The 23,255-nt window shown below is 40.1% G+C and overlaps 1 protein-coding gene across 6 annotated transcripts in view; it reads left to right on the top strand.

Moving 5' to 3' along the window:
- PLD5 (phospholipase D family member 5) overlaps positions 1-23,255 on the top strand; it is a 186,065-nt gene that overhangs the window by 149,241 nt on the left and 13,569 nt on the right. For all 6 annotated transcript variants that reach the window (XM_063390930.1, XM_063390929.1, XM_063390928.1 and 3 more), the window contains 3 exons: positions 15,585-15,782; positions 19,065-19,204; positions 20,153-20,318. In XM_063390930.1, the coding sequence (XP_063247000.1) occupies positions 15,585-15,782; positions 19,065-19,204; positions 20,153-20,318 (504 nt within the window). The remainder of the gene's footprint in view (positions 1-15,584; positions 15,783-19,064; positions 19,205-20,152; positions 20,319-23,255) is intronic.

Here is a 23,255-nt window from a genome sequence, read left to right as displayed (position 1 = left end):
GTCTTGTTGGCAAAAAAATTAGCCCAAGTCATGAATACTAGCAGTACCAGGTAGTTAGGTGTATGTGTGAAGGTTAGTGATTCAAATCTTCAAGGTCTCAAGCAGAAGTTTGCTGTTTGCTCCCTGGATGTGTAGAGTCTGACTGTAAACACCTGGACTGAGGGGAAGTGGCTTGTCTGGGGTTCCAGGAAGAAGTGGTCTTGAAACAAAGGAGGGGACCTGAACAGAAAAAGGTAAAGATCCTGACAGGAGGAAAAGTCCTTAAACTGGGAGAGATCCTGGAGATCAGAGAGCTGCAGGGGATGCACCAGAGAGAGCTGGCTGGTGATGCCTGAGACAGGTGAGCAGCCATGCAGCAGGGATGGACCCGACTTTCTGCTCAGCCCCTGGGGCCAGCAGCCTCTTCCCTGCAGGAACTGAAGGGATGGATGGAAAGTGTGAAATATAATCAAGTAGTGGCAAAAGCTCCCATCTTGTTGGTTCTTAAACAAATCTCAATATCTAGATCCACCTCAGGTAGTCATTTGCTCTCTCTTGCCTGGCACATCTTTAAAAGCATTATCTCCAAAATTCCTGTTTCAATTTTGGCTCACCTGATGTTGAGGCAAAGTTTCTAGGCATGGTTTTTTCTTTTAGCTGTGTAAAAACCACTAGCAGAGGAATTTTGTTTCTAAGATGCCTCTTAAGTCCCATGTATTTTCTGGATTATTCATTCTTCTGATCCTTTTAAATTCAGATAAATTTAAGATGAATGGCTGCGGGATTTATTTTTTTAAGGACCAAAACCAATCAGGCTGTAAAAACTACATTTTTAAAGGATAAAAAACCTCAACCAGGCTGGGAAGCATACGTCTTTAAGGATAAAAAGATAACCATGTGATCTTTTTCTCATTTTCCCACTAATTTCATGTCTGTGTTGGCTTCTTTATGTGATTTACTTCACCAGTATACAGTAAGATTTCAGAAAGCCATTTGATTACCCTTCATCTTAAAAACCCATCAGGATTTCCTTGCCAGTCAGTTTCCTCTCCATCTTCCTCTTACTCTCTTGTTGTTATAAGTTACAAACTGTTAATTTTATCTTTTTTATAATTTCAGGTAACTGGAAAATTAGATAAACTGTCCCAACAGTTTTTGTCAGGTTGGGAACAGAGACCTGTTTAATCTGAGGAGTTAGGTTTTTATTTGATGCACCTAAGATGTTAAATAAATACCCAACAGGGCTAAAGTACTGTAGAAGGTCAGATGTGACAGTGTGTGAAAGAGAAAATCTTTGTGAACTATTTTTCCCTTATAGTTATTCATATTTGTCTTGTTAGTATTGAGTCCTACAGCACATGAAAATTGTAACAATTATGAATTTTTCAGTTACATTTGAAGGCTAAGGAATAAGTTGCCCAGTTCATTTATTCTGTTAATAATTCTATTGAATTAACCATCAAATTAGCTGAGATGGAGAGCTATGAGAGTTATTAAAAAAAAGGTCTATTAAGCATCTGTAGATACAGTAGGTAAACTTTTGTCTTTTACGATAAATATGAATAATCAAGTGCATACTTACAGCGAAAGCATAAGTATTCTGAAATTCTGAAATTTGTGAAATCAATAAACCGATACTCACTCATTAGTAAAACAAACAAACAAAAAGACAGGGAGAAAAAAAGGGAAGGAGGGAACCCCCAAAACTTTGCTCAAAAGATAGACTTTTTGTGTGTGTCTATTTTGAGTAAAAACTGATGAGCCAATATTTGATTTGTTTTAGTACAAGTCTGTTTTTTGAACTAAGCCATAGGAAGGCTTGCAGCAGGATGTCTCCAAGAGTGCTTGGAACGTGTCTGCTTGTCTTGTCTGTTATCACCAGACAGGACAGAACTAGTTGGAGAAATAATGGGGGTTTCAGTTGAATTGTTCAGGCTGTCCTTCCTGAAACATAGAAAAAGGGGACAAAAGCAACAGTCTGAATTCATCTGTATCATCTTCTCCTCTAATCTTTTGTAACAAAAAGACTGATAAATCCCAAACTGTTCCCCATCCTATTCTGAACTTACAAAAGTTGGTAAATGATGGTATTACAGGTATTTAGAACTGCATCTGAAGGGGCAGGTTTGAGGCAATTTATGTTTCTGGGAATATTAGAGGATCAACCCTTTCATTGGTTCTGGTGGGTAAAATCAATTGGAAGCAATCCACACAGTTCTTTACTCAAAACTCTCATCCCAATTATATTGATGATACTCATAAGGGGGAGATATAGCTCAAAGGCCACACTTGTGAGGGACAAAACTCACCTCAGAATTATCCCTTCTCTTGGACTTCATTTCTGGGGATATGGATTCTAATAAAAATTTTCCTAAAATTCAGGAATTTCTGGAATGTTGCCAGGAGCAAATGCAACCTCTGTTTCTTTTTATGCATTTCTCCCAGGAAAAGGGGGATGATTTCTTTAAATTATATCATCAAACACTCTATTTTCTATTTATTTGTGGGGAAAAAAATTGTCCTCCGTAAAACAAATCTGTAATAAATACTGGATTTCCATATATCCCAAAATACATCATGATCTTATTTGTCTCCAGCTTATTTGTTTTGCTATAGCAGAGCCACCTCTCAAAACTGATCACTGAGACAAGATCAGCACATTTGCAATTTCTGTTGATCTTTACAGAACTCATAGAGCAAAAGCAGGCTATAATCAGTCAGCCATTTCTCTGAACTTTTATCTGAGTCTCTTGAAGTTATGTAATGGTGCACCTGGTCCTTTTGAGATAAGATATTTTGTCTGACAGTAGAATTCCATCTTTTCAGTCAAGCAAAAGTTAGATTGAGAGTTTCCATTTGATACCATGTTGTGCTAGTGTGAATTACAGATTTGTCCCTAATGTGTGCTTTGTCAGTTTTCTCCATCTTCTTCTAATAATTTGCTTAATTTTCTTACTATCCCAGTGGTGTTCAGTATCATATTGCTATTAGTAACTGAACACATTCTCAAGTGTCCTATAACATGAAACAAGGCTCTTTCAACTTCGTTGTCCACTGAGGTTCAATCAAGCTCAGATGGGGAAATACTAGACTGAAAGTACAGGCAACATAATACTAGTGCATTCTATTTAAATTTGTATTTCTGTGTTAATAAATCTCTCTTACATAAGACAGAGAGAGTCTCCTTCTAAAAAGTTTTGATATGCTGTTATCCATCCTGTCCTTAAAAAAAAACCTTCATGGGTTTTCTGTCTATGAGATCACTTCCCAAGCTAGCTAATATCACCGCGGAGGCCTAACCAGGAAAAACAGGCTGGAGACACAGATCTGGGTGCAACAACAGCAGCAGGGCAGAAGCCTGCCCCTCAGTTTATTTGCCATTATATACCTGTGGCAAGGTGACCATGGATTGGAGAAGGGTATCGCCACCTCTCCTGTCACATTGGTCCAGGAGGCTGTCATTCAACCTCCCCTTGTCTTGGAGAAGGAATTCATAACATTGCCAATATTTACAAAACATGGTCCTGTGTTTACAATTCACCAGCGCGAGAAACTGCACATTTCTCTTTTAATATGAACGCTCAGCAAACCAGGAAAATTCATGGCAACAAGCTAATATTTTAAAGATACCAGAAAAGTACAATCCAGATCTTTGAGTACAGGTAAATGAGGCAATATGTGAAGAAAGCAGGTATAAGGAGATATTACAGAGCTTTATTGACAATTACCTTTTTAGTAATTTATTATTTAGACTATTTATTACTTTTTTTCTATTTCCTGCTGCATAGAAATCTAGTTGTCAGAACTTTGCTATGATGCTATTATAGCTTGTCCTTCAAAGGACAAGTTGAAAATACTTGTATTATTTTCACTAGAGCTTTTGGATAGGGTTTTTGTCTTTGACCAAATCTAGAGCACTTTAGTGGCTGATACATATCTCCAAAATTGCAGCTTTTCCATTTTTTTTCCCCAAAAGTTAGGGGAGAAGATATGCTGCTCTTGTCAATGTGCAGATCTCACAGCATGCATTTATGGAATTTGTGTGCATTTTTGGAAGTACAATATTTTGTTTGATTCTTTAACAGAGACAGGATGCTTTTTCTCTTTTACATCCAGTAAGCCAGGACAGTCAGTGTTGCCCATTATGCTTACTCTGGTTGAAATTTATTACCTGTGCATCCAGCATTTACAAATAAGTCTCAGTAAAGCAAAAGGACTGTTTGTCTCTTGCTTGCCATTGCTGTGCACTGCTCACAGAGGGCTGGTTAAAGCTGGACAGGAACATGGTGATGTGGCTGCTCCACTTGTGTCTTGTGTGTGCTTCATTGCAGCCTGGTAGTGCCCTTGGTTCCTCCTTGCTTCTGTGGGCCTTACTCCTGTGATTTACTGACTGAAAGCAGCATGGGATCTGTATATTCACCTTGCAGCTGGAGCCAGGAAGTCCTGTCAGCTCGGCTGGTTTCTCTAGGTGCAGTGCTGATTCCCAGGAACTCAGAAGTTATTCCTGTTTGTCATACTTGTCCCGCTGTTCTGCTGCATTCTCACATGCACCAATGAATGCATCACCTGCATTGTGTGTCTGTATTTAGTGTAGGAGAGGGCAAAATACATCAACAGCTTTTGATGCATTTTTTTTTAATTTCTGTTGACTGTAGGAATATGGTCATCACTCTGTTTCTGACCTCTGAAATTAGAGATCTTGTCTTTTAGATTTTTTGTTGATTTTTTTCAGTTGCTCTGAAACTTCTGTGAAACAGGTTTATCTACTGTTGAAATAATCAATAATAAATTGTAAATCAGTAAGTAATAAACCCGGAGAGCAAGATGATTGAATATTCAGTTTGAACAGATAAACTGACTTCTTTCCAAAGCAGCATAGCATATTCTATAGCTGGGTAGAATGTAGTTGGGTACCTGAATATTGCTGAATGCCAGGCTTAATGTGAGTAGATTTAGGTTGGATATTAGGAAGAAATTCTGTACAGTGAGGGTAGTAAGGCACTGGAAGAGGTTGTCCCAGAGAAACTGTGGATGCCCATCCCTGGAAATGTTCAAGGACAGGTTGGGTGGGGCCCTGAGCAATCTGGTCTAGGGAATGGCATTCCTACATATAGTAGGGGGTTTGGAACTAGATGGTCTTTATGGACATTTTCAATCCAAACCATTCTATGATTCTATTTTCTTCTCATCTGTTTTTTTTTTTTTTAGTTGCTGTGGAAGTCCCGTGAACAGGTTTACCTGCTGTTGGAGTAATCAAGAATAGATTGTAAATCAATAAATAATAAGCTTGCAGAGCAAAATTATGGAATATCCATTTTGAAATGATAAACTTCTTTCCAAAGCAGCATGGCATATTCAGGTAGTTGGATCACCAAAACTCAAAGGAAAATAGAAGGTTCTTTCTCCAGTAAAACTAACCTCATAATCATTTGCTTGCTTTTTAATACTTGCCATACCATCACTATGTCTTAATTAAGAGTCATAGATGTTGCAAAGAGAGTGTGATTGGTTCTGGTTTATTACTGGTCTCTCAGATACTTGACAAATAATATCAGTTTACTGGCATTATCAGACTTGAGAATTTTGGATGGGTTCTAAAAGTGTTTAGGGAACTGGAGGCATGCAAGAATTTGCTGCCAGAACCCAAACTGTACACCACTGCACACAGGATAGAAAATCATCCATAAAAGTGCATGGAAAAAAGGAGACAGCTTTAAAGACCTCTTCTGCTCTCTTGAAGCAAATACTGTGGTGAGTAGACAGCACTGGTGTGCTTGCATGAGTCCATGGCCTAGGGATAAGGCTCAGTAGCCTAAAAGTTAAGCTGTTGAAATTTATAAAGACTGTTTGGGAGGATCTCCCAGAAACTGCATCACAAATAGCTCACCTGGTAGTTGTCTTGCTATTTTAAAACAAACAAACAAAGAAACATTGATCACAGAGATGAAAATTGTTTCTAGGCACATCTCTATAAAGTCTTTTTGCAGAGATCTACTCAGGGTTAGTCTGAAATAACCAGTAAACTTGCATGGATCTAAAAAAAGGCAGTAAATCCACCGCTTTCTCAAAACTTTGATTTATGTTATGCTGAAAGAAAACTTGTTCATTAAACTCCAGCTGAATCTCTGATGTGGTGGCTAATGCACCACAGTCTCTTCTGTCATCTTCCACAAGAATTTGCTGGCAACTAATCTTGGTCAGCAATGTTAACAAATGGAGGCAGATTCCTCTCAGAGGGATTTAGTTATTAGCATACCCCATCAGATCAATCTTGTTCGACTAAACAATTAAAATAACAACATCAAAATAATCATGGAAGTGTATTCCCAATATGTGATTCCACCCACGCACACACACTTTGATATTGCACAGATGACAGTTCCCCCCTAGAAAAATGTCTTCATTCAGAACTGCCTCAACTCCAAAAGGTTCACAGATGGAGCCCAGTCACCTCCTGCTTGAAAGTCTGAATCCTTTCATGGAAAACTGGATTTGGTACTGTCCTGTGAAAAAGACACACAGTAAATCAGGTTGAAATATCATGGCATAAATCTCCATGAGTCGGGGTGAGGAAGGACAATCATTTCAGTCATTTTACAAAAGACAAATTATTCTGCAGTTCAGAATAAAATCTCATCTTTCTATAGCCATAAGTCATCAAGCAGAACAAAATAGATTCTGACAAAGCATTCCTTCCATATGAATTTGCAGCATTAATGTCATCACTAACCTTTTCAGATTCTGATACTGTTGTCATAAGGATCAAGGTCTGGTTTAGAAGTCAGCATGCAGTCACCTTTCTTAACTTTTCTAAGTAAACAGCAGTCATCAAAACAGTGAAGTCATTGACGTTTTCCTGGAACTGCTCAGTGGAAAACTGTTAATCCCTGCATGAGGGAGGTGTATTGGGCAGAATTGTGACGTGTGTCTTCAGAGAACTGTAGAAGTCACAGAAATTGTGATACTGGGCAGGCAACTTTTTCTAATCAGTGTGATGACTTACTAGGCATTTCTTTCAAATGTAGTGCTAGAGCACCTCACAGGGAATAGCTGAGGAAGCTCACCCTGTTTAGCCTGGAGAAGAGATGGTTGAGAGGAGATTCCATCAATGTCTGCAAGTATCTCAAGGAAAGATGTTGAGGATGGGGCCAGGTTCTGTGTGGTGGTGCCAAGCAATAGGACAAGAGGCAATGGCCAGAAACTGATGCACAGTAAGTTCCACCTGAATATGAGGAAGAACTTTACTGTGTGGATGTCTGTGCAGTGGAACAGATTGTCCAGAGAGGTTGTGGAGTCTCCATCACTGGACATATTCAAGACCTGTCTGGGTGCCATCCTGTGCAATGTGCTCTAGGATGACCCTGGTAGGAGGAGGCTAGACTAGATGACCTCCAGTGGATCCTTCCAGCCTTGCACAGTCTCTGTTTCTGTGTTCCCAATTTTACTATTAGAGTCAGGAGGCAGAAATATGATGTATTCATTTCATTACGAGTGTTCTTCCTAGGGCCCTGTACCAGCATTGTATCTTTACAAGAGACATTGCTTCCATGTTGGAGCAGCCAGAAACCTCACAAATATCTAAGATGGTTACTCAGGAGAAAAGGACAGAGAGCACAGTGGATTTCTAAAATAGATTTTTATATTGACTAGCCATTGTTCTGGGGCTGCCTGTGTACCATTTGGCTAAATTGCCTTACATATCTAAACTGCTTGGATTTCTAGCTTACCTCAAGGTCCTGTGCACTGAATTTAATCAAGGCTCAGTCAAAAATTATTAAGTGCCTTTGGCCCTCTGCTTCCACCAAGAAAATAGGTTTCCAATTCTGATCAGGTAGTCTGGCAAAGCTCAGCAGTTATAGCAATAATTCATATGCAATGTCACTGTCCCAGTTTGTGTCCCCAGCATGCCTGCTACCAATCTCCATTCAGTTTGCAAAAGGAAAACCCACTGTGTGTGTCAGTAATGTTATAAATAATGCATCCAATTAGTCAACTACATGCTGCTGCATTTCCCTGAAGGCCATGGATCTGAAAGACCTAAGAAACTGTGTGCTTTGAGTGAAATGTTTAGACCTAAACATCTTGCCCTTACTCTGAGATCAGCCCTTTGCACCGTGCTCTCTCTGTTGCACAGCAGAAGGCGTATGAAGGCTGCCCTTTGCACACTGCATAGGATGGGAACAAATGCTCAGGGCTCGTGCTGAGATTTCCAGCTGTGTGAAGAGACTGCGAGATAAGGGCTGACAGGACTGGCTCTGGTGCAGGGAAGATGGAAAGAGGCTTTGGGGGGTACACACATGTATGCAGTGAAAGGAGTGCAGCTCTTTTCAGAAGCCAGCAGGGTCTTTCACCTCACCTGTTTTCTTGGGGTTCTGCTGGAGAAGTGAATTTTTTAATGTCATGAGAATGACACTGAGGCTGAAATGTGATGCGGCTTGCCAGCAGTGAGATGGGAAGCCAACACAATGTGATCCTTTTCTTTCCAACCTGCATTTTTCCTTGACAAAAGGAACAAAACTATTTCAAAAGAGAAACAGACTCAAAATAGAATTCACATTAATTAGATTTCCTGTAGTAAAACAAGAAATAAATCAAACAAGATCCTGGAAAAATGTTTTCTTGCAGTTGCAAATTTCCATTTCCCCTAAAGAAATGGGGAAATGTGCTTGCTTTGAGGGGGTAATAAAACTATAAACTGAAAATTCATTTGAAAATTATAAATTAGGCTGTGATTCTGCCAAGTGATATTAATTATGCTGATAGATTGTATGGCTTTGAATTTTTAACTGATTCAGTTCTGCTGTTTGGCTTGCTCTGACAATTAGCCGTGTGTCAGGCTTGGTTTGTTAGTGAGCTTAAACAACAGCAGTAAAGAGCCCAAACTTGCACTCACAATTCTGTGGTGGGGTCTATGTAAACATCATCACAGGGTGGTCCAAGATTTAAACAAACTACATTTGAATTTTTTCTGCAAGCAAATTTATTTTTGCTGAGTTTTTCGTATCAATAGAACAGATGTCTGAAAAAGAAAAATCATGATGGGCCTTCTTTCTGATGTGATGAGGACACAGGGGATTTCTGGTTTTCTGCTTTGAAGATGCATTGCTACCTCTTCATCACAAAATTCTTTTTAAACCACACCGTTTTAAAACAAGCCCCCCCCTTCTGCCTGGATGCCTAACTTGCTTTGCCTCTCAGCAGCAGTACTTTTCAGCAGAAATGAAATACTAAGCCTGTCTTTTTTCTCAGCAGGATTTTCTTAAGATCAGGGTGCTACAAAAAAAAAATGGTGCGGCTGAAGTGAAGTGGAAATTAGTAGAGCAACACTGTGCAGTTTTGTGTTCTTTGCCTATGGACCACTGAAAAAAAGAAGGGAATACAAAAATTAAATGCAAAAATTAGCAGCTCCTCAAAGATCTTCTCTGCCTTGTCATAGTAGCTTTTGGTCATTAGGTAATATTAGTAAAAATAACATGAAGTTGCAACTTCTTGGGACTTTTATTCTTCACGAACTACAGCTCCAAATCTATCAAACGTACTTTCTAAAAGTGAGAATTAAAGAGCAGTGGACTGCTGATGGCTGACAATTCAAATTTATCAGCTTTGGTGGTACAGTCAGTCCACTTACACCACTTCCTTTCCTTTGGTGAAAATGTGTCATGGTTTTATAGTGACATTCAGGGCCAATGCTGGGTGCACTCTCTATCAAAGGCATCACCTTTTCTTGATCATGTGCTAAGATTTATTTCCAGCACAGTGGCTTGAGTGGCAGTTTTCCATTTTCAGTGATGAGATTGAGTTCCTGGGTCAGGTTGAAATTTCGTTCTTTTGTCAAGTGGAAGGGCCTTTTTTCCTAGTTCATTAGAAATTCTACCTGCCAATTATTTTCACATTACTTAAAACCAACATGATAGAAAATTAACCCTTAGCCTTAGATGACAGACATGTAAAACCTACAAAACTGTAGGACATAGGCCAGGCACAAGAGAGATCCAAGTGCAAGACTCACAAAGTGATTGAGAATGGTTAAGAGCTGAATGTAGGATTTTAAAAATACCATTGATTCAAAAGAAGTGTCTATAGAAAACAGGAAAGATGCTCAATTGAACAATGAAACAGTTAATCTCAAAATTTAGTCTGTTTGTATTCTGTAAGTAATATTCGAAAACAATTTGTGGTTGTCAAAATAACAAGAGATTCAAGTAAGAACATTTATTGTACCCTAGATGATTTCTGACATGCAAAGATGCTGTTAATTAGATTTATTCACTTTCCAATGGTTTAAGATAGACAGAGTTTTATTAACTTCCTGAGAAAACAGTGCTTTCCCATTTGTATTAATGTTTTCTGTTCAGTATTTCCCAATATCAGTGTAGTTCCCATTTTCTTAGCAACAGGAAAAGAAAAAGTAGAACTTTGAGCAGAAGCAGGACTGCTCTGGATTTGGATTTCACTAAATTACTTTATCATAACAAAGTATGAAATCTCTGCACTGTATCACTAGCCAAGCAAGAAGGAGGATTTTTGTCTCAGGGGTGTAAGGGTAGGTTGCAGTTTCTAGTGAAGTGTTAGCTGAGGCAAACCCCTTTGCTGTTGTGGTGGACTGTAATGCCTGCAGAGTTTTGTGAGAGAGGGGCCAGGCAGTGCTACAGCCTTCTCAGCCTGTTGAGCATCAGGCTCTAGTTTGGGTTACATCAAAGGGCGCTGCTGAACGGGATTGTTACACGAGTGCATTTGTGATTAGTGCTACTGCTGTCGGCCTCTTCCAGCAGAGTGTGCTACAGCAGTCACAGCAAACAGCTCTGCACAAAGAAACTCTTCTACCTTTCTCAAATCTCTGACTCTCTCTCTGCTGATGGTCACTCCCATCAGAGTGCCCTTCTCCTCCTGCACTGCTGCCACAGGCCACCCCTCGGCTGTCACCTGTGCCTGGCATGGGATGGGCAAATCTGCTCAGCAGCTTTTGGGAAAGAGAGGCAAAGAACAGCTGCACAGAGGCAGCCTTCAGTGGTGCTATGTATGACTGGGAAATATTCACTCAGTGTTAAAGGATATCACGTGTAGGTCTGCAGCAGGGACCAGGTAAGGCTGATAATGAAAAAGAAAGAATGTCTGGAGCCCCAGGTGACTGGATAATTGGAGCATTTTTAATGAAAATATTAATGTACCACTGTAAATACATGTGATTTGTCTTAAGCTGATAATGAATACGTTGTATATAATTTTCTTTAGAAGCTATTGAAATCTTAGGCTTTAGTAATTGATTTATCAGTATGGAGTGCTTTTTGTTACTCCATTAGTTTACCCTGTTGTGGTTCTGGCTTTGCTCAAGCAATCATTTAGAAACTCATCATTAAAAAAATCAGAGGCTCAAATGCTCAACTAAATACATTTTTAAACACAGGCAAATGACAGATGCATACACTATCCTGTATACCAGAAGTCTACTTTAGTAAATTTTGTGTGCAATAGGTTACCTGTAGTTAATCCAGTGTTTCTGTAGCACAGGCAGTGGGTTCCTGGCATCTGCCAGTGGCCAGACCCTTTGGGCAAGTGGCAATTCATGCCTGAGGAGAGCTGCCAGTTATTTACAGGATTAGGTTCGGATGTGAGCAACCACTAAAAACTTTTTCTTTAAACATGGGATTTTCTAAAGCTTCCTGCTTCTTTTGCCACAACTCAGATAGTGCAAGCTGTGAACCAGATTGTGTCACTCTTATGTAGGTCAAATACTACTTGCCTACACAGTGGGGTTGTCTCTCAGAGTGTAGCTCAAGGTAAATATAAAATGAGCTGTCTCGTCTGCCCAGTGCAGGGCAAGGACACATGGTACACCCTCTCTGGCCCTGAAAAGTCTTGCTGACACTCAGTGTAGGAATCTTACAGTGCTCTGTGTTCACAGCCTGGATTGTTCCAGTTCTTTTCCCATGTTTTTTTTTTTTTTCCTTTTGCATAGGATGCCTCTGAATGTACATGGAAAAATAATAAGCAAAAAATTCTGTTTGTGAAATGCTGCTTTTTGTCCAATTTTGTCCAAGGAATTCCTCCTCTCGTCATAAAAATTACTATTCTTCTATCTAGGCGATATTTATTACTTTACATAGCTTAACTGAGTTCTGTAGTTACAGTATCATTGTACAGTGGGAGGAAACTACATTTCTTAAGCCAAGTATAATTATTCACTTTTCTGGTCATTCAAGAAAGCCCTTATTGACAAGAAAGTCAAAAAGTAATTTGGTGGTCTTTAACTGTTTCTCCACACAAATGTAAATGGCATGGACAAAACCAAGGAAAACCAGCTCCCATATTTTTCATTCTTTGATTAGAGCATGCATGGTAGTTCTTAACAAAGAGGAGAAGAAACCTGCTGAAGAGAGGACACAAAATTCTCTATGCAGATAACCATTCCTTTCCCCAGTCCCTGGCACAAGCCCTGGAAATGTCATTCACAAGAAACTGTACAACTTTACCATCCAAAACCTTTTGTTCCATTTTGAGGTAATCAAGTTTGTGACTCTATATTTTCATTTCACATTTCTCTTTCTTAGTTTCTTTAAGAATTTGATTTTTTGAGATCTTCACTTTAATTTTTCGGTGACATTTTCATTACTGTATTAATTGCTCTTAAAACACAGGATGAAGAAATACTTCCCTTGCTCTAAGAGCTCCTGCCCTGAAGGGTTTTACCTTGACACCTCAAGTGATGCTTAGCTGAAGGTTTCCATAACAAGCCAGTGAGCAACACTCAGATTTTGATTCTTACAATGTAGAGGGTTTTTTCTGCTTCTCCTCTGAGACTACTAAAAAAAAGTTTGTAATGACAGCAGCTCTCAAACAGAAGAGAAAGTCTTTTCCCTTATCTAGATATCATAGTACTTCATACTAAGTCTGTCACTACCACATCCTTGCTGCCCCCTATGCCTCCAGGATTATAGGCGTCATGATTAATAGGAAGAAGAGCAATGTCTCTTCAGCTCAGAAGAAGTTTTACTCCCAGTAAAACTTCTTCTGAGCTAAAAACTCAGAAGTAAAATTAGGAGTGTAGTAAAACTAAGAGTTTTACTACATTCCTAGTAAAACTAGGCTCAGTGTAGAAGGTGCTTCTGAAAACAAGTGGGTTTTTTTGTCTCCAGAGTTACTGGGGCTGTTATACAAGAAAGAAGACAGGTGGGGTTTTACTACATACATGTATTGTTTGCATTTCAAGGGCATGTATCACACCTGAGCTGAGAGGGTCACAAAGTGACAGGCTGACATCTAAACAGGTTTCTTAAGAAAATTCAGATTGTGCAACAAGCATCAGAGTCACTGTCTGCCCTCTTCCTGTAGCTTTGAATCTACTGTTCAGCTCGAGTCAAATTTGAACTTAAGTTTATAAAAGTCTAATGAAAACAGGCAGCAGCGGATATCTGTGGTTTCCCAGCGAGGGAAAGAAGGAGCCCTGTCTCTATGGTATATTAGGGAATCCCCACGGGGAAAAGCTCTTACAACAGCTTCAGAAGCAGGAAAAGCTTTGATCGGTACTTTGAGAAGCCAGCTGCAAGCCGCAACACCTCGGGAAGGCAGCGTTCCTTACTGCGCTGTAAACACAGCTCTGGTGCCTTCCTCCAGCCCGCGGTGTGAGCCCGTTCCCTGCGGGCACGGCGCGGCTCCGGGCCGGCCTCAGCCCCTGCGCTCCCGGGCCGCTCCCGCTGCGCGGCTGGCGCTAAGGCGTGCCTGGCGCTCCCTTTGCCGCTCCGGCTGGGTGGGGAGCAGTAAAAGCGGCATTTAACAAAACCCTCAGTGTCCCTGACTTCCTCCCTGTCTCTACGTGAGGAGCCCCTTAAGCAGAAGGGCAGTCTCTTAATTCCTGGGGAGGGGACACTTGCAGGCGCTCCTGCAGCGAGGAGAGATGCTCGTGCAGATGCAATCCTGGCAGCTTCTGGTGTGCAGTGAGGACCCTTTCATCTTTATTTTTAATGGAAGGGATAAAGTGGAATAGTTATAATGGGACTGATAAATGAAAGGAAAACTGTAACCACATAATTATGTCAGAATCAACTAAGAGCCATGAAAAGCCGATTAAACCACATTATGCAGATAGATGTAACGGAGTACTATTAGCAAGTCCTCTGCAATGGCATGCCTGGCAATTAACAGAGCTCTATTGGCAGCGCACAGGGAAAACAGTGATAATGTATAGTTAAAAATATTTGGAGACAAATAGTGCCCAGACTACTGGGACAGCCTAGAGATGAATACAGGAGCATCCTCAACCATACCAATACCCAGGGGAAAAATTGAAGATGTTATTCCAAATAGATTGTTCAGCTAGGATGCTGGTCATATTTATATTTAGCATCAAATTTAATTTACTGGTTTATCAGAAATGAAAGGCTGCAGTGCAGTATGTCTGTTTTTTCCAGCTCGATGTAAATTTCAGGTTGTGTAGGCTAACAGATTACAAAAGCTTGCAGAAATATTCCGATTTAGGTAGTGATAATATTAGGTCTTATTCTCGAGGTTGCAACTATTTGGCAAATATTTAGGAATGAGCTAGCTCAGTGTTGTGTATTCTTAGGCATGTGATATTTCCAGGTCGGGAACATGAAGAATGTGTCACCCACTGAATTTCCTTCTCACAGGAGTATTGGTGTTTGTTGTTTCTGCTCACCCATCACAGAAAGAGTCAAGGTTCAATTCTATCCTTCGCTTTCCCTCTGCCCACTCCTGCAGAGTGGTTCTCATCTGCAGTCAGGGAGAATTGCACTGGAACAAGCTCTGAGATATCGTCAGTGCAGGGTTCAGAGTTCCCACAGGCTTTACAGAAAGATATGCTTTTACCAGAAACCAGTCTCTGTGGCTGTGGAGATCTCATCTAAGGGAATAACACCAGTGGGAATATTTTGGAGTGAAAGGGTAAGCATGCTGGAGAGTTCATATTACCCTTATTTTCTTCATCACGCCAGGCAGATTTTGCAGGCGTGCTACCGAGAGAGTTTTCCTACAGAAAAACAGCATGGATCCTTTAAATATTTATCCTACATATGGTTTTCCAACAGATACATGCAGGTTTTCCTCTTGCTTTGTTTTAGAGATGGCTGAACTGCTGTTAAATACCAGTAATGAGAGGTCAATAGCACCCAGGCCCACACCAGTCCTTTCTTGAGCTGTTTTAAAGCAAAGGAAGGGAAAACAGTGAGCATGTGGTTACACTTTGATTACAAAAGCCAGACAATATATTCAGCATGAGATTCTGTCAACAACTTCGATACTAGGAGTGTACAATTAATGAAATCTCTGCCAAAACAAGATTTATGATGATCAGGAGACGTGCCTTAACCTAAATGAGAAGTGGGTCTGTACCTGTTGAAGGCTAAAGAATTTAATTGTAGTCTGCTGTCTGTATTTACTTGGACTATTTTTCCTCATAATTTATATATGAGAATGTTGTTTACAGAATACTTTCTGTGAGAGAAAAGTATCATTATCTCCCTTTTAACATGTGAAGAAAGTGACAGCCAGAAAACTGGGGTACCCAAGGTGAGGTTTTTGTGTTCTTGCTGCAAACTTCCACAGATCCATCAGCGAAAATATCGCTAATGATCCAACTTTTAATTTCACAGATGAAGGAACTTGGCGTCATCGTATACAACTGTAGCTGCCTGGTCCTGGATTTACAAAGGATATTTGCCCTGTATAGCTCATTAAGGTACAAGAACAAAATACCTCCGAGTTGGTCTAAGAGACTCTATGGAGTGTACGATACTCAAAATAAACTGACACTGCAGCTGAACGAGACAAAATCAGAAGCTTTTGTGTCGGTGAGTTCTGAAACGAGTTCCAGAGCGTGGCGGGGTGGGGAGGGAAAGGGAAGAAACTTCTTTAACCCACAAGATTTTTGGAAGACCTGGAAATCTGAAAAATCACAACTTTTTTTTTTTTTTTTTTTTTTTTTTTTTTTTTTTTTTTTTTTTTTTTTTTTTTTTTTTTTTAATTCATGTTTCTATGACATTCAGTTTGCCAGGACTGAAGATGCTGCAGAATTTCATTTGGGTGTTATTCAATTTCCCTTTCTCTGTAATGTTCAACACTTTTCCACTCATGTTCAGAAAATGATACAGAGACCTTCCAAATTAAATTATTTTATTTACACTAATAGGTAGAACATGAATGACTTGGGAGCAAATGAACCATTAATCAGACATGGAAAATGATACAGAGTAAGCTTGGTATCAGAGCTGCTGCATTTTTATCAATGTAATTTATAAGGATTCACCCTATTGCAAAGCATTCATACTTCTATATAAGATCATCTACTTCAGCTTTATTTTTAAATGACATTTTAATATTTCTAAAATTCAAGCAGTGATCCCCATGGAAGCACTCTCTGTGCATGTATTTTTAATGGCAAGAAGTGGAGTTCTCCGTCTCATCAGTGATGTAGCAAAACTGGAAAAAAGTACCCAGTGAGACAGAGATGATGGAAGATGTGGGGTGTCATTCATTTTGGGGGAAATTACGTGAGTGGAAACCACCCCTTCAAAACCAGGAATACTTTTATAAATGAAGTTGCTGAGAGTAATTTTCCATTCTTTGTAAGACAAGGGCAAACCCCCCCATTGCTTTATAGCCATGTTATGTCTAAAACAACACAACACATGTAGCCCACTATTACATTTTACAGCCACTGGCATCAGACAGTGCAGATGAGTGGTTAGACAGGGCAGGGCTCCCCTTCACCTGCTGGGTGCCAGGCAGTGTCCAGGATTTTTCGTACTCCTACAATTAGTGGACAGAGAGAGAACTGTTTTGGAGTGAAAATGTGGAACTGCCCAAGACAGCCAGAATTATAGTGGTCTGAAAAAAATGGACATTTACATTGATTCTGGAAAATCTTGGGGACTAGATTAAATGAGAGAGACTTTTGGACAGTTTGCTAATGCACTGTGGAATGATTTCTTACTCCTTTCTAAGAAAACCGTAAGAAATGGAGAAGTCCTACTGAAAGTCGATCCTGGAGGGGAACAAGTATGGAAAGCTGGTTAAGGCCCAGTTTAAGGAATCTGGGATCCTAGACAAAAGCAGATGGAGAGAGACTCTACCTTTTTTTTTCAGTTTTCAGAGTGTTCCCTTCCTCTCTGTGATTTTTTTTCCTTTCCTGTGGGCAAGGAAGCCTCTTCTCTTGGTATTTCACTTCAGAAAACAAAAAGGACTCAGGTCACTGAAGTCCAAATTCAAGAGCTACCTGAATTTATATCCACAGCCCCTTGGGCTGGCTCTTCCTTCCTGAAAACAGGCTCTTCAATAAATTTCTCACCCACTAGAAAATTCTCAGTGTTTGCCAGCACAACCCTCTGAAGTGCAGTCGTGGAGTTACTTGGGACTGACCTGGCGGACCGAATGTTCCTGCTGCTGTGTGTTCCTGATCAGAAGGAAGTTCCCAGGACCAGGCAGTTCCCTGCTGCCACGGCAGCCCTGCCTGGGGCAGAGGCAGGCTGCTGCCTCCCTGTGGGTTTGGGATAGCACACCCCCAGCAGGGCATGGAGAGGTTGCCAGCCAGAATAAAGGCCTGTTCCTGGCAGGTGGAGAGAAGGACCAAGAGGGTACTTGATCAAAACAGCAAGTGGAGACAAGTCCTAAACCAGTCCATGGCTGCCGGGCAGGGATCAGCTGTGCACAGAGTAACAAGTGGAATGCCAAAGCACAGTGCTACAGAGAGTTTTGCTGAGATTTTTCTTCTAATTATCTTCAAGAAGTCTTTCACTTTCTGATATTTATATTGAACACAGCCAAAAAAGACAAGTGCATGAGAATTTCTTTCTTCAGCTGTTCTGTAACTTAAAAGTTCAAGAAAATAATACAAGTGTTAAGAATAGCATCAAGGAGCAATAACCTCCAAAAAGTTCCAGATAATTGATATAAATTATATTTAATTATTTAACTATGTTTAAATCACTTTACACCTTTTTCTTGAGTTGAAATTCATTTTTTGAAAACATCTTTCAATGTTTGTGCTATATAAAACAAGCATAACACACAGCCATTGAATTCTTTTTGTTATACTTGGGAATTGTGGCTTAGTGTTGCTTAGCAACAAACTCATCTTCCAGACTGGCTGATAAAGTGTTAGAGGTTTTGGTTTTCTGGTGTTTAGGAATGGATCTGTAATATTGGTCTTGAAATCTTGCTATGGTTAATTTTCTGTCATTTTCTGTACTTACTTGTAGTAAATCCTTAAGAACACCAGTAAGTAATAAGAAACCACTGTGTCAGGCAATGTACTGAAATTAAGGAAGACTAATAAAATCCCTGGGATCTGTCCCTAAAGGAAGGATGTCAGCTGCAACCCAGGCAAATAACAAAGATGGGAAGGTGATACAGTGGCAGGAAAACACCTGTTCCAGCTGGGTTAAAGTGCCTTTGACAACCTCTGACCCAGGAATGAAGTTGTTGCCTGCAAGCTGCTTGAAAGGGGATTCACTTTTCTCTCCCTGCTCATGCAGGAGAGTAGAAAGTCCTGGATATGTCTGCCACAGACGAGCAATTTCGACTGGCTTCACCTTGCCTTCGACAGCCTCAGAGAGAAGGCAGAAAAGCTTCAATCTGGGCTTGCCAGTTACTACCTCTGTACTGGGTAATTTTTACCTGAAGCTTTGTTCTAAAGATAAGTTTCTTGCAAAACTGCAGCATCTCCCTGCAACTGACATAAAACACTTGATTCCTGCTCAAAAGTGAAGGATCAGGCTCGTGTGGCAGGAACATATACATATTCTTCATCTAAGAGAAACCAGCCCTGGGGCTCTTTGGAACAAAATTCTCCGAAATGTAACTTCAATTACAGCTTCTTTGATGACAGCAGATGTTTTGAATTCTGTGTCCTCTGCATTTTACCCACAGTTACATCGAAATGGTGAGGCTTTTGAGGGCCAAGTAAGCAAGCAGCTCACCTTTGTAGCTTTGAGTATTCTAGCAGGACAGCTGAAGGTATTAGTTAACAATCTCTGCTAAAATAATGCATACCACTTATCATCTCAAGAAGACTGAGGGGGAGGGAAAATAAACGAATTATTTTTAATGCCGTATTTGAACTTTTCCTTTGACAGAACTCACCTAAACTCTTCTGCCCCAAGGACAGAGTCCTGGATATCGAAGCTATCTACAGTGTTATTGACGATGCCAAACAGTTTGTGTACATCGCTGTCATGGACTACTTGCCCATTGTCATCGACACCAATGCTAAACGGTGAGTCCAGGTGCAGGCCCAGCTGGTTACCATAATGCCAGTAGGGTCTGCTGGAGAAAATGAACCCCCCACAGGAGATTAGTTACTACTGTGCACCAATTTCTTGGGGCCCAATTCTGCTCTTATTGAAATCAGTGAGAGTCCTGCCATTGACTTAAATGGGAGCAGAATTGGGACCTAAGAGGACGTTTCCAGTTCTGGGTCCTAAACTTTGGATCTGCCTGTTGAAGGAGATCAGAAATTGTCTAGTCTGACCATCTGCATGTGACTGGGACCCAGGAATATACCAGTCTGCTTATACCTGAATCCCATTTCTTACACTATTATATTGACTATTCTGAGACCACAGCTACTGTCATATTATGAGTATCATGCAGAGATATTCAACATGACAGGGTGTGTGTGTGTTAAGAGAGAAATAATGGCATAGCAGAGCTCAGATTTCATTAGCCCAGATGTTTTGATGCTGCTGGAATGTAGAAAACATGCATTTTTCTTTGTTTAATTCTGCCTGCCCTGACCTGCTCCCACCAAATGTCAGGAACACAAAGCAAAGTGTCAGTTGTGAGAATAGCACGATGGAAGCCACCATCCCATTCCTGGCAGAATTTCTGCAACCTTCATCAGGAAAAAATATAGCATCCTTCTTAAGAGACCCATCTCATCTGCTGCTCCTGAAGGACACAGGCACCCTGCACTGCAGCTCTGTTTCCCAAGGAGGAAATTACAGAAGGCGTTCCAGTCTCCAGCCTGCACGGTCCCAATGCCCAGGGGTTAAACAAGGGATGGCAGCCAGGGAGATCCGCTGCTGCAGCTCCCTGACCTGTACCAGCAGGGAAAATCCTGTGTGGCTTGTCTGGGCTGGCCAGCAGCGCCCTCTGGCTGCGGCTCTCTCAAATTCTTTCAAGTTTTAAAGTTCTCTGCAAATATTATCCTCTTTCTCCACAGGTACTGGCCGTATTTAGATGGGAAGATCAGAGAAGCATTAGTTTTACGAAGTATTAAAGTGCGACTTCTCATAAGTTTCTCACGAGACACAGATCCCCTTACTTTTAACTTTGTTTCATCTCTGAAAGCTATTTGCACTGAAGTTCCAAGCTGTAGTTTGAAAGTTGTAAGTATAATCCATATTGCTTTAAAATATAAGATATTCCCCACCCCCCCCCCCAAAAAAAAGAATCACGAAAATATAACAACTGAGATTTTTTTTTCTGTTATTATCAAAGTCTGTAAATTTAATTAAATATCAGGAAATGTAAAATATTGAATATAATTTACTCCTAGTAATAACAGAATTTGAAATTACGACAGAAGCATACATTGGTGCCAAAAGGCAGTCAGTGTGGTGGACAGCCCGTGCAAAACACCACATGTGGTCTTTTACAGCAAGAGAGTGAACTGTAGCCACTGGTCGTGTTTATACTGTGAGATAAGAGCCAATCTGACAGCACAAATATATGATTTATTCAGCATTCATGTAACCTCACTGTTAAGCTGTGTAAGGATCTACTTTTCCTTCAGTCAAGTGCAAAGTATAAGAAAAAATAATGAAGATTTTACGTTAAATTCAGACTACAAACTCAAAATGTGAAGACCAGAAACACCACTCTGGAGCCACATTAGACATGCAGGAAAGTGAGAAATGCCATACAAATATATTAGAGAACAGAACGTATGGTAAGTGCTACTTCCAGTGTGATAAAGTTCACATCTGTGGAATTGAGGCACACTGGAAATCAGCCACCTTCAATCTTGGTGGGGAGGGGGGGAGTTGTGGGGGTTTTTTTGTTTTGTTTTTTCAGGTAACAGTTCTAAATAATCTGCTGAATTATTTTGATTTCCTAAATTTATAATTGCATAAATCCTTCTGGTTTTTTGAAAGTTGACAACAATTGTAAAAAGGAAGTACTATTTCTTATACACACAGTAAAAGGTACTATAGATATCTAGAAATAAGATTTTTTTGTTAAAATGCATGTTGTTATTGTAATTTCCCTACGTAAAAAAGTAGCATAAAACGTGGTTTTAAGACAAAAATCCCCACACATAGTTGAGTCTGTTTAAGCTACTTCAATTTTAAGTACCTTCTAGCTTGTTCCATATTTATCATCAAAATTCTGTTTATGTATTCAAAATTTTTTTTTCAAGTGGTACCTAATACTTATATCCATTACCACCTATTTACAGCAGGTAAAATCTTTTGTACAGGATTTATCGTGTCAAGAACTAAATGATAAAAGGAAAAAAAATTACTTCTAGACATCTGTTCTCAGTAAATAGTCCAGCTAGAGTCTCTGCAGTTAGAAAACACAAAAACAACTTCCAGTAAAAAGATCAGCTGTAGAGAGTTGTAAAACACTGAGTCAGTTACCTCTGTGCTGTGCACCACTTTTCCAGTCTGGGTGAGCCACTGCCTTATATAAGCCTTGGTATGAGTAATACCCAAGGGTTAGAGTTTGCTGGTATCAATTTGATTTTGGCTGAAAACTGTGCCATAGGCTCCATCTCGATACTCTTAATTCAAAAAGTATGTCAGATGAGTAACTGCTTTGTAAAGCTGCATTTCTTTTGTAATCATCTATTATAGCCAGGATCAAAGTTAAACAAAACTATGTGTGTATATGGAGGAGAAAGAATAAGTCAACAAGATAAAAACTAAATTACCTCTTTGAACTATTGAAAACAGTAGTTTCAAATTATCTTTTAAAATATTGAAAACTATTGAAATACAAAAAATACTGTCTTGCAGACATGTATTGTGTGTGATTATATACAAACCCACTGACATTTCAAGAGAAACTTGTTACAAATTATGATTGAAATGACACTTTAAATTGCTAGGCTGCCATAATACATGGTTCTGACCAAAATGTCACACACACCTGCACCACATGACCTCCTATTCCCCCTGTTGTTCTGTTCTTTTAGGGATAATATATCCTACAAAGCATACTCGGCAACTTCTTATTTTTCATTTAGCTTTTGATCCTTGTGATATGCCTTGTCTTGATTGTTTTCCTTTTTTTTTCTCTTATCCCTATGGAAAGACCAGTTTGGCTTGAAAGTTTCCAGTGAGTGCCCATGGCTGGCTGCAGCTGCAGGGTACACTGGTTTGCCAATGGTCATTCTGGAGAAGGAGATGCAGATGGAATTTCTCTGTTAGATGGTCTCTGACCAGACTAATGCAAGTTTTGGTACTGCCTAAGTGCAAGTATAGAGTTAGAAACAGAGCACTGCAACCCTGCTACACCTGGCATTTCCAGCATCTCGGAGCCCCATCCACATAAGCATTAATAATTACTGGATTCAACTGAAACTGTTTTGAGAATGCAAACTCAATACGAGTACTCTGAAGAAAACGATCACTGGAAGAACTTGCACCTTTAAAAAGCTTTGTTTGAGGACTAACTAAATGCCATAAGCACACAGCCAAAGGGCAAAGAGTAACCTGCATATCAAACTGCTGCTGTAGCAGGGAGCTCTGTCCTATGCACATCTGGTCACGAAATTAAAGCCTGAATCAGAAAGGGCAGACTCAAGGTGAAGAGCTCACCATCGTGCTTCTTGGGACCTTAATTCCCATGTTCCCTAAGTTTTGTGTACTTGACCCAGTAAATGCATCTTGTGTCACGAATGCCTGGTGTGACTCTCAAAGGAGCAGTGGGAAAGGAGCAGCTCTGTGGGGTGCAGTGCTGAAGAGAGAAAGGTGTGTGCTTTGAAAGGGCCTGCAGGAGTCATGACCTAGAACAAAATTGTCTGTAGACAACTGGAAAACACAAAGGAGTGGCATGGAACAGACATCTATCTACAGCCAAGTTATTCTTGAGCCTCCACGTGAATCTGTTTTTGAGTTGTGCAGGTGTATTCTTGCTCATTTTTGTCTGCTACTGATCAGACAAGGAGTGCAGATAGCTCTAAAATTATAAATAAATAAATGAACAAATAAATCTTACTCATACTTCATTCTCCAGGGTAAAATACTTTCCTCTTATTGCCTGGAAAATTTGATCTCTTCATAAAAAATTTAATCCTGAGAAGCTTCTAAGTTTCT

This window comes from Prinia subflava, chromosome 2 (genome assembly GCF_021018805.1).
Source record: "Prinia subflava isolate CZ2003 ecotype Zambia chromosome 2, Cam_Psub_1.2, whole genome shotgun sequence".
NCBI lineage: Eukaryota > Metazoa > Chordata > Aves > Passeriformes > Cisticolidae > Prinia > Prinia subflava.
This window is presented reverse-complemented; position numbering and strand designations above follow the sequence as displayed.